At 43.5% G+C, this 12,363-nt stretch overlaps 1 protein-coding gene across 3 annotated transcripts in view; it reads right to left on the bottom strand.

Annotated features, from left to right (window-relative positions):
- fancm (FA complementation group M) overlaps positions 1-12,363 on the bottom strand; it is a 174,282-nt gene that overhangs the window by 7,052 nt on the left and 154,867 nt on the right. For all 3 annotated transcript variants that reach the window (XM_038776320.1, XM_038776322.1, XM_038776321.1), the window contains 3 exons: positions 9,628-9,781; positions 6,271-6,374; positions 2,060-2,683 (listed from right to left, as the gene is read on the bottom strand). In XM_038776320.1, coding sequence (XP_038632248.1) covers positions 2,060-2,683; positions 6,271-6,374; positions 9,628-9,781 — 882 coding nt within the window. The remainder of the gene's footprint in view (positions 1-2,059; positions 2,684-6,270; positions 6,375-9,627; positions 9,782-12,363) is intronic.

The raw sequence follows: 12,363 nt of genomic DNA, 5'->3' as shown, positions 1-12,363 counted from the left end.
CCATTTCCTCGACAAAAAATAACCTCTTATCACAAAAGCCTGAATATTGGTAAACAGCATGTGCATACAGTGAATACTGAACAACATCCTTACATGCCACTGATTTAGCACAATTCCAATGTGATAACATTTACTTAATGGCAATCAGTTTCACATGCGGTAAAGTTGAATGTTTTATAGCTCGGAAATTAGACCTTTTGCTACAGCAAATATATATGTCATAATATTTAGTTTCTTTACTCAAGCAATTTGAAGACATGAGACTCGATGGGCCGAATGGCCTCCTTCTGCACTGTTGATTCTATGAACAATGGCTGACCAAATGATTAGATTTTTTAAAATGGTAATAGTTCTTTTGTATTCTCTTTAGCAAGTCCCTCGGGATCAAAGATGATTTGCTTCCACTCCGGTTTCATGGGCTAAGATGGTTGATAAATCCAATGTGTGACCTATAGATTCTGCCTCATGCAGGGGGTAGGCGATGCTTGAAGGTACAGGAAGATGAGTTATTTGTGGGGGTTTGTGCACACTCTCTAACACCTTAACTTTGCTGGGCAGTTCACGTTGTTTGTATCCCTGACATATCTGCATGCTCTGAAAAAGTCAATGTGTTTAGAGGCTTCGCTGATAAATCTCTCGCGAAGCTGTTTGATGTTTGCAGGGATGCTTTGAGGACATGCCCAAAACATTTCTGCTGTCCTCCTGGAATCTCCTGTTGCGACCAAACTGCTTCAGAAGTATTGTGTCAGGGAACTGCCCAGCAGAGCTGGATTTGGATAACAAGCACCTTGATGCCGAACACGTTGGCTTGGGAGAGGATGCAGCTATTGGACCACCTTGTTGGCCATCGGATTTGGAGAACCTAGCAAAGGCACCGCTGGTGGTACTTATCTAGTGCTTTGAGGTGCCTGCTGCAGGATGCCCAAGTCTTCAAAGTGTACAAGAGAACAGGGATCACTGCTGCCCGCCAAACTCTGACCTTTCAGGTTTGAGATCCTGGTCCTCAAATACTCTTCCTCAGCCAGCCAGTGAAAAGTCTATTTTCTCATATGCTTCAGAGAAGGAGTCAACATTAACCTGGAGCTCACTATCTGAATGAGCGTAAACAAGCATCACTGGTATACTGAAGCTCGGCGGCACGGTATCACAGTGGTCAGCACTGTTGCTTCACAGCGCCAGGGTCCCAAGGTTTGATTCCCGGCTTAGGTCACTGTCTGTGCGGAGTCTGCACGCTCTCCCGGTGTCTGCGTGGGTTTCCTCCGGGTGCTCTGGTTTCCCAAGTCCCGAAAGACGTGCCTGTTAGGTGAATTGGACTATCTGAATTCTCCCTCTGTGAACTCGAACAGGCACCGGAGTGTGGCAACTAGGGGATTTTCACAATAACTTCATTGTAGTGTTAATGTAAGACTACTTGTGACACTAATAAAGATTATTATTATGACTGAAGTTGGAGTGACTTCAGTTTTGGATTGAAAATGAGTAGGTTGAACAGTTTCCTCTCTAATCTGAAGATTACCCCCACGCCTGGGGATAATTTGCTATAGATGAGGTGCAGTATTCAGTGAGGAAGATGGAGAAGAGGGTCGACGCAATGACTTGTTTGACTCCAGTCTCCACTAAGATGAGGTCTTAGATAGTTCTTTAGTAATCCTGGATTGTACCTCAGGTAGATTCTTTTGTAGAACTGAAATATCACAGTAGCTTTTGATCACAAACTGAACAATCCCCTCTAATTCAATTTTGACATATAACATAAACTAGACAACATTGAAAAGTACAAGGTGCCAAAATGCAAGAAAGCACAAAAGGTTTAAAATCAATTGTCATCTCAACCCCATATGGTATTAAAGCCTGGAACACATCACAGAATCAGATTCTTAAACCCTTTTAATGTTTGGCTATTTTCTTTTTGGACACCAGAAATACAGATAAATTATTAGGTCCTGCATCTATGCAACATGTTTTAAACTAGTTGCGATATTTGCTGAGTAGTATTACAGAGAATTATTGTCTCCATACATACACTAAAATACAATACACTTAATCAATGAATACTTACAGAGTTGATAGAGTGAAGTTTTCCCCTTTGGGGTTCACTCGGTACCTTGTCTTGCATTGAGCTGTGTGCAATAGTTGAGGTGAACCGTCTGGAATGCTTTTGCTCCATTTGAAAGTCAATTGTTTCAGACACCGAAGCTTGGAGATTCAACCGCATGGCCAAGCTTCCGTCCAGTGAAGGTTTACCCTTTTCAACACATGTTGGTTGTTGCACAGTCAATTTTGACAGAGGTTTCGTAAAAGAGTCACCTCCGCAGGTTGAGTTTGGAGAACATAGAATTGTACTTTGCTGTTCTGCAGTCTTTTGATGCTTGCATGTTTGTACTAAAGGCTTTATTGGCGATTGATTCACATCGTGTTCATCTTCACTGGAATCATTCAACAAAATGATCCGGCTGCCTTTCTTCCTTTTGGTCAAGGTGTCTTTAGCATCCTCTGTTTCTGCAATTATTGCTCTTGTTCTGTTCAGAGTTGCACACTTCTTGTTTTTGCCGATGGGTGTATCATTAAAAAGATCAAAATTAACAATCTCGTCATCATTCAATTCAGATTGGTCATCTGTTTCTTCACCTTCCTCCCGAACACAAAAGCTGTCTTCCATATAGGTCTCATCCTGTTCGGGAATCTATCAATAAAGAACATTACCAATAACCACCAGAGAAATAAAACATTGATATATTTGCATTAGAAAACCTTATTGTTTGATCCAATCAATACTTCTCACTCCTAAGCAGTATCTAGTTTAAACACACCCGGCCATTTCATCCATCCTATCTATCAACACCGTTCCAATCTTTGTTTTGGTGGAGTCTGTTTGGCTACATTTCTCAAAACATTGAGGAACCAAAATCCTGATTCTTGTACTAAAGCTTTGGCCAGACACTGGTCTGCCCAATTACCCTGTTTCCCTTCAGTAATATGTGGCATGGATTGTATTACAGAAATTAGAGGTCGTTCCATTAAGATTCCTTCCTAATACCCGAAATTTAGCATGAAGTATCTCTAATCTACTATCCATGTCACTGACAGTGCATTCAAGCAGCACTTACTCAGTGATAAGCCGCTCACAGATGCTTGGTTTGGGTTCTGCAAGGGCCATTAAGCTCCTGACTTCATTACAGTCTTGGTCCAAACATGGGTAATGTGTTGAACTCAAGATGTGAGATGAGAGTGACAGCCCTCGACACCCAGGCGCAAAGTTCCAGGCAATAACCATCTCTCAACAGAGAGATTCCAACCCTTCCCCATGACATGCAATGAGATTACCATCACTGAATTTCCCGTACCAGCCTCCCCGGACAGGCGGCGGAATGTGGCGACTAGGGACTTTACACAGTAACTTCATTTGAAGCCTACTCGTGACAATAAACGATTTTCATTTTCATTTTTTCATTTCATTTCACTATCAACATCCTGGGCATTACCATTGACCAGAAACTGAACTGGACCAACCACATAAATACTGTGGCTACAAGAGCAGGTCACAGGCTGGGGTTTCTGTGGCAAGTAGCTCCCCTCTTGACTCCCAAAAGCTTGTCAACCAACTTCAAGGTTCAACTCAGGAGTGTGAGGGAATACTCTCCATTTGCCTGGATGATTGCAGCTCCAAAGCATTCACAAAGCTTGACACCATCCAGGTCAAAGCAGCCTGCGTGACTGGCATCCCATCCACCACCTTAAATATTTGCTCGCTGCACCACTGATGCACAATGGCAGCAGTATTACCATCTGCAGGATGCTCTGAAGCAGATGCATGAAAACAACACCACCTATATAGGTTCCCCTCAAAACCCATCTTGACTTGGTAATGTATCGCCATTTCTTCACTATTGCCAGAACTTCTTTCGGCACAGCTCTGTGGATGTTCCGACAACATATGCACTGCAGCAGTTCAAGATGGCAACTCACCTTTTCAAGGGCGGTTAATGATAAGCAATAAATGCTTGCATAGCCAGCATCCGTCAAATAATTTTTTGAAATGATTTTCTCTTGCATGGATAAAAAAAAACTTGCGTATCATCTGCTCTCTCTAATATCCAGATCCTTGTCAGAACCTTGCCCTCACACTCAGAAGACAAAAGACTACTTGATTTTCCACATCCTGTTTGCACAAAATTCTACCTATAAACCAAGCAATTTTCCCTTGTATCTTGACCCGAGTGTGCGACTGTCTCAGAGCACGACAGATAATTTTGCCTGTCTTAAACCACAAGATATAGGAGTAGAATTAGCCATTCAGCCCATCGAGTCTGCTCCACCATTCAATCACGGTTGATATGTTTCTCACCTCATTCTCCTGCCTTCTTCCGGTAATCCATGATCTCCTTGTTAATCAAAAATCTATCTCAGTCTTAAAAACACTTGGTGACTTGGGCACCGTAGCCTTCTGCAGCTTGAGTTCCACAGATTCACCACTGTCTGGCTAAAGAAATTCCTCCTATCTGTTTTAAAGGATCGCCCCTTCAGTCTGAGACCGTGCCCTCGGATTTTAGTCTCTCCTGCCAGTGGAAACATCTTTTCCACGTCCACTCTAACTAGGCTTCTCAGCATTCAAGTTCCAATGTCACCCCCCCCTCATCCATCTAAACTCCATCAAATACAGATCCAGAGTCCTCAACCATTCCTCTTTTGACAAGCTCTTCATTCCAGAGATCACTGTTGTGAACATCCTCTGGATCATCTCCAAGGCCAACACATGCTTCATTAGATACAGGGACCAAAACTGTTCACTATATTCCAAATGAGGTCTGACATGAGCCTGATACAGCCTCAACAGTACATCCCTGCTCTTGTATTCTAGCCCTCTCAAAATGAATGCTAACATTGCATTTGCCTTCCTTACTGCCAACTGAACCTGCATGTTAACCTTAAGAGAATCCTGAACTTGGACTCCTAAATCCCTTTGTGCTTCAGATTTCCGAAGCCTTTCCCCATCTGGAAAATAGTCTGTCTATGCTTCTATTCTCCTACCAAGTGCATAATCTCACATTTTTCCAGATTGTATTCCATCTGCCACTTCTTTGCCCACTCTCCTAGCCTGTCCAAGTCCTTCTGCAGCCTCTCTGCTTCTTCAATACAACCTGTCCCTCTACATATCTTTGTATCATCTGCAAACTTGGCAACAATGCCCCAGTTCCTTTTTTCCAGATCATTAATGTATATCGTGAATAGTTATGGTCCCAACACTGATCACTGCAGAACACCACTAGTCACTATCTGCCATCCTGAAAAAGATATTTTTATCCCCACTCTGCCAATCAGCCAATCCTCTATCCATGCCAGTACCTTGCCCCCAATGCCATGGGCTCTTCTCTTATTTAACTGCCTCCTGTACGGCACCTTGTAAAAGGCGTTCTGGAAATCCAAATAGATCACGTCCACTGGCTCTCCTTTATCCAACTTCTTCGTTAGCTCCTCAAAGATTTCTCAGAGAATTGTCAGGCATGACTTTTCCTTGACGAAGCCATGCTAACAAAACCCTAATTTACCATGCACTTCCAAATACTCATCCTTAATAATTGACTCCAAAATCTTACCAACGACCAAAGCCAGGCTAACTGGCCTATAATTTCCCATTGTCTGCCTTCCTCCCTTCTTAAACAAGGGTGTTACATCAGCCATTTTCCAGTCATCTGGGACCCTCCCTGACTCCAGTGATTCCTGAAAGATCACGTCCAATGCCTCCACAATCTCCTCAGTTATCTCTTTTAGAACCCTGGGGTGTAATCCATCCGGTCTGGGTGATTTATCCACCTTCAGACCTTTCAGCTTCCCCAAAACCCTCTTCTTAGTGATGGCCGTTACACTCACCTCTGCCCCCTAACTCTCTTGAAGTTCTGGTATGCCACTGGTGTCTTCCACCATGAAGCCTGATGCAAAGTACCTTGGGAAATCTCAAATCAATTAGTCTCCTTCTACAGAACAGAGCCTATTGGAGAGCACTCAAGATGACTTGCTATTGCCCCACTATTCAACCTCAACTCTGGCACCTTTCGAACAGGGATCCAACTTCTTGTTCAGGACCTCCTCCCCTACACAAAAATTCTCATACCTCATCAAGATAGCTTCTTAGCCGAGTGTTGAACTTCTCTCTCCCTAGAAGAGTGCATTGAACAAGTGCCCTGCCACAACAGAGGTAGGATGCAATTTTCTTCCCATCATTAATATTCCATGCACTGAGCTTCCAACAAAATCTAAACAGATGGATCTTACCTGTGAAAAGATGGTCATTTCATTTTTGCTATGGACCATTTTTCTTTTATTGTAAATATGAGGACTACGGACAGACTTCAGGTAAATTTGTTGCATATCACCATCTGGGGGGAAATTACAAACATTCCTTAGGTTTTGTGATATCAAGGCGGTAATGACCTTCAGGTAAGCACTGACATGCAAAATAATTCTAATATTTTAAAAGCTGTATAGATAAGAAAATACAAATGCCATGAATATCAAAGCACGGATGCAAATTAACATAAGCACAATTGAACATCACTTCTTCCCAACTGAACCCGATGGTGTAACCTAGTACTAATTTGAACAGTAGCTGGTTTTGCCTATGCATGGAGACCACGTAACAGGAATCAGAATGGTCAGTACACGTCAGACCAGATTCACTTAGGTTGCAGGTAAGGATACAACAGATGCAAAGCTGAATATGAAGTGGGAGAAATGTTACAATAGATTTTAAACGTAAATAGTATTCTCCAAAAATAAATAGACCATTGACAAAATCGTATTCTCGCAATAACATTTTATTTTTTTGTTATAAATTTGGAGTGCCCAATTTTTTTTCAATTAAGGGGGAATTTAGCATGGCCATTTACCTACCAGGCACGTCTTTTGGATTGTGGGGATAAGACCCACGCAGACACAGGGAGAATATGCAAACTCTACACGGACAGTGATCCGGGGCGAGGATTAAAACCCAGATCCTCAGCGCCGTGAGGCAGCAGTGCTAACCACTGCGCCACCATGCCACTCTAGAAATAACATTTCAAATTGAGGCATTCTTTCAATGTTTTTTTTAAGAAGATGGCCATTTAGCCCATCGAGACTACACTGACACTCTGAAAAAGTACCCAATCTAGGCCCATTCCCTCGCCCTGTCCCCATAACCCCACCTAACCTGCACATCCCTGGACACCAAGGGAAACTTTTAGCATGGCCAATCCACCTAACCTGCACATCTTTGGACTGTGGGAGTAAACCAGAGCACCCAGAGGAAACCCCCGCAGGCACGGGGAGAAAGTGCAAACTCCACACAGTTACCAAGGCCTGAATTGTCACTGGCGCTGAGAGGCAGCAGTGCAAACCACTGTCCACCTGCATTCCCTCAATGTTGTCAATGTTTTAATTACCTAGGAAAAATAGACAGCTTCCTATTCTCCATTAATAATCCAGACAGTAATCAAACTTTACAGCAGCACATCATTAATGCTGTCAGTGGCACTTCACAGATAACATGCATATGGTCTCAAATACCAAAATAATTCAATGTCTTTCAATTCCCAATCTTAAAAAAGTATAAAACAGAATCATAAAGGAGGCAATTTGGTCCATCATACATGTACCCAGCTCTTTGAAAGTCCTACCTATGTCGTATTCCTCCCTAGTTCATCTTCCAAAACGCTCCAGATTTCTTCTTCAAGTTTATATTTAATTCTTTTTGAAAAGTTGTTAAAACTGCATCCACCATCTTTAGGTACTACATTCCAGATTATAGAAGTCATAAATTCCCTATAGTGCAGAAGGTGGCCATTCGGCCCATCGAGTCTACGCGACACTCTGAAAGAAAGGCCTTCGTAGGCCCACAACCCCACTCGATTCCGTAACCCCATCTGACCTACATATCTTTGGACTCTAAGGGGCAATTTAGCATGGCCAATTCACATAACCTGCACATCTTTGGACTGTGGGAAGAATAAGAGCACCCGGAGGCCGCGCCCCCCCCCCCCCCCCCCCCCCCCCCACACTGGATTTTCTGCCAATCGCCCAAATGTGTGTCATACAAATCATCCTGCCACAGAAAAATTTAATGATATTACCAGTGGAAACAATTATTCCCCATTTATTCTGTCAAACCCTGTCATAATTTTGACCCCCTCTTATCAAATTCAAATATTTACATAAGTAAAAAGATAGAATCTAAGCAGTATTAGATGCTTTTACCAAGTGTTTACTTCAAACATTCAGCAAAGAAAAAAATTCCCTATTCTTGTTAATAGCTCAAATTTTCAATGCAAAACTTTAATTTACTGGGTATTCATTCTGTTTTCTAACAATAAACCACAATAAATCAAAATAAAGGCTAAATTTAAACGGTGATATTTACTTCAAATTTATTTATTTTTATGCCAATTTTCTTTGTTCCTGGTGCTGTTGAATGCATTCACTATTTTCCATGATGTGGCTCCACAGCTGCTTGGCACATTCCAGTAATTTGCAATGAGTGCCTATTATTCATGTCAAACATTCAACAAGCTAAACAATGGTTAAGTCAGAATACAGGAGGGAGATAGAGAACCTAGTGACATGGTGCAACAACAATCACTCCCTCAATGTCAGCGAAACTAAAGAGCTGATCATTACTTCAGTATCATTCACGCCCTTGTCTGCATCAAAGGGGCCGAGATGGAGATGGTTGACAGCTTCAAATTCTTCGGTGTGTAAATCATCAACAACCTGTCCTGGTCCGCCCACGTCGACACTACGACCAAGAAAGCACAACAGCACCCATACTTTCTCAGGAAACTAAGGAAATTAGGCACGTCCACATTGACTCTGATCACCTTTTACAGGTGCACCATAGAAAGCATCCTATCTGGCTGCATCACTACCTGGTATGGCAACTGCTCGGCCCAAGACCGTAAGAAAGAGAGTCATGAACACAGCCCAGCCCATCATGTGAACCCGCCTCCCATCCATTGACTCTGTCTACACCTCCCACTGCCTTGGGAAAGCAGGCTGCATAATCAAAGACCCCTCCCATCCGGCTTACTCACTCTTCCAACTTCTTCCATTGGGCAGGAGATACAAAGGTCTGAGAACACACACTAACAGATTCAAAAACAGCTACTTCCCTGCTGTTACTAGACTCCTAAACGACCCTCTCATGGACTGATCTGATCTCTTCAAACATCTTCTCTACTGAGTAGTACTTCATTCGATGCCTGTGTCTATGTATTTACATTGTGCATTTTATGTTTGCCCTATTATGTAGCTTCTTTTCATGTATGGAATGATCTGTCTGAACTGTACGCAGAACGATACTTTTCACTATACCTCAGTGCACTTGACAATAAACAAATCCATTCTAATCCAGAGCTAACTCTGATCATGTCCACATTAGCTATAGTAACTGTTGGACTCCTACCAGCATGCTGGCTGAGATCAGCTAACTCAAACCTTTCTGGTGTGTTTGGCCCGGCTATCCGCTGGATAAAGTCACTGAGCCATCAGTATTTCAATTTTCTCATTTACTTTTGAAAAGAAAAAGTTCCAACCAATACTGTAAACATTGACTAATGAGGCCTTCATTTCAGATCTTAAATTATTGCAGAAAATTACCACTTATAACTTGTGAAAGTTGGGATGCATCGTTGATGAAACCCTGGAAAGAGTCGTCATTGACATTGTCAGAATCATCTTCATCAGAGGACACATTTTCTGCTCCAGCCGAGGAAAGTTCAGCCTCTTCATCAAGAAACTGTCGAGCAACATGCTAACAGAAAAGACAAGACAGCTGCCAATTAATAAATAGTTTCAAGAAGCAGCCCTTTCCTATCTCAAACTTCCAGATACAAGTCTTCTAACAGAAAAGTTATGATCGCAGAATGGTGCCCCTTATAAGAATACCCATATAAGGGTTTAATAATTTGAGGCATAGATAAGTATGTAAATTGTACATGGTGAAATTGTTCCAATGTATATTAAATATCCAATAAAAGGACATGATATGATCTGTTTACTTTAAAGGTTTGAGAACACATTCTAGCTGACATCTCAATACAGTACTGAGGGCATGTTGCATTGACAGAGGCTTCTTCTTTGGGATGAGGTGTTCAAACGAGGCTCTACCTGCTTAATCAGGAGGATGTAAAAGATCCCATGACATTATTCAAAGTGTAGGAATATTTTCATGGTGTCTTGGCCAACAGTTGAAAGACAATTTAACTGGACATCGATACTTTTTGCTCTCTCTGGCATTTTACCTTGCTCAGATTGGCCATTGCCTACACTTAAAAAGCAATTCACAGCTCAAGCTCTTTGGGACATTTTGAGCATGTGGAAAGTGACATAGTATTGCCATTTTCCTGTTGTTATGAATCTGCACAAACAATGAAACTGGAATGGGTGGCACAGTGGAACACTTTGCCACAAGTTCATGAACACAATTCTCCACATGTTGAGTCTCCAAGTCAGGAAGAAACCACAGAAAGCACTGGAATGAAATTAAGTGCCTTCAGTTGCTCTGTTACAGTAATGGTACTATACAAATACAAGGGGCGCAATTCTCCCAACGGGAGACAAAGGGCGAAATTCTCCGCAACGGCCAACGCCGGCGTGAAAGAGTGTTTCACTCCGGCGGCAGAGGCCGCTCCTCGCCCCCTATTCTCCCACCCCCAGGGGGCTAGGAGCGGCGCCGTGTCAATTCCGCTTCCAGGCCTTGGCGCCGCGTCAATGTGGCGGCGCGTAAATGACGTGGCCGGCGGCGCTTAAATGACGTCATCCGCGCATGCGCGGTTGCCGTCCTCCCCACGGGCGCCCCGCAAGACATGGAGGAGTGATCTTGCGGGGCGGCGGAGGGAAAAGAGTGCGTCCTTTAGAGACGCCGGCCCGCCGATCAGTGGGCACCGATCGCGGGCCAGACCCCCACTGAGCACCTCCCTGGTGCTCGATCCTCCCCCCCCCCCCCCCCCCCCCCCCACAGGCCGCACACGCAGCGTTCGCGCGCTGTTCACGCCGGCAGCGACCAGGCGTGGTTGGCGCTGGCGTGAACCGGTCAGATTGGGCAGGCCGCTTGGCTCATCCGGGCCAGAGAATCGGTGCTCGACCATTAGAAACGGCGAGCGGCGATTCTCCAAGCGGCCTGTTGTAAAACTCGGCACGCCGTTTTGGGGGGGGGGGGGGGGGGGGGGAGGAAATCGCGTGCGGGTGCCCGGGCGGCATGGCGGGAATCGCCCGGCACTCCCGCGATTCTCCCACCCGGCGTGGGGGTCGGAGAATCACGTCCAAGATGTCGTAATAGGTGCACTGTGGAAATCACTTGGATTCCAGATAAAAATACTGGCATTCCTTCCCTGCCACAAATGTTTTCAGATCCCATCTTGTGTCACCCATAATAATAATGTCATAATTCCAGCCGCTCGGTTTTACACCAGTCACAGTAAGGCTAAGGTTGTTACAGCGGCCGCCCAACTTTACATTTGCTCAACAAATTCTATTATTAAACATTGCAATGCCAAAATAAAAAACACTTGACGAAGAATCAATTTTCAAAATCTCATCAATTAAACATGGTAACTGGACTGGCTGCAATCAGATTAGAATTGAAAAAACAGCTCCAATTTTCACCCTGGCTTCTCTTTCAACCTTGTTCCTAATAAATACATCAATTTTAAATGAGATTAATACAAGGCTTTACTTTGTTTGGGTGTAGAGTAGAAAACTCAGCAAAGGGAAGGTATTTTCTCACAGCTTACAATATAGACGATAATCAAAAGTTCTGCTTTGAAGTATGGTGTAGCTGGAGGGGGGGAAAGCCTCTGAGAATAAAGAAGCCCATTCTCTTAAACATAAATCTCGTGATTATTCCATGTCAGACAAATCAGATAATTCATTACCTAACTCATTTAACAAAATCTTTAACACTTCAAAGTAACACGAACAAAACTGCTGTGACTTTTGCCCAAGGTTATGCTTCCATGGCAACCAGTCTTCTAAAAAACAACATTGAGCGAATAAAATTCAGAGGTGGCTAAGTTCAAAAAGCATTCTTCTTCTTCCCAAGTTCTCTGCCCAAAGTCAGGTCCCATCTAACCCAAAAGGACCCCGTGCTTTTGGCAGCAATCTGATCCACACATGCCATCTAGCCAACTGAACCACCAGCCCCCCAGGAGTCAGAGTTGCCTTGACAACATCCACATTTACATGCATATTGTAGTCTGGAGCTTTGGATAGTGATGGTAGAGGTTCCAATGTCTTCCATCACATGGCTAACCAGAAATCTCTCCCACTCTCACCACCTGCCATTGGCGGATATTGGAAGGATTTGAAAGTTGATATTCCACTTGTTTGGCCAGA

The sequence above is a fragment of the Scyliorhinus canicula genome, chromosome 2, assembly GCF_902713615.1.
Source record: "Scyliorhinus canicula chromosome 2, sScyCan1.1, whole genome shotgun sequence".
NCBI classification, from domain to species: Eukaryota; Metazoa; Chordata; class Chondrichthyes; order Carcharhiniformes; family Scyliorhinidae; genus Scyliorhinus; species Scyliorhinus canicula.
This window is presented reverse-complemented; position numbering and strand designations above follow the sequence as displayed.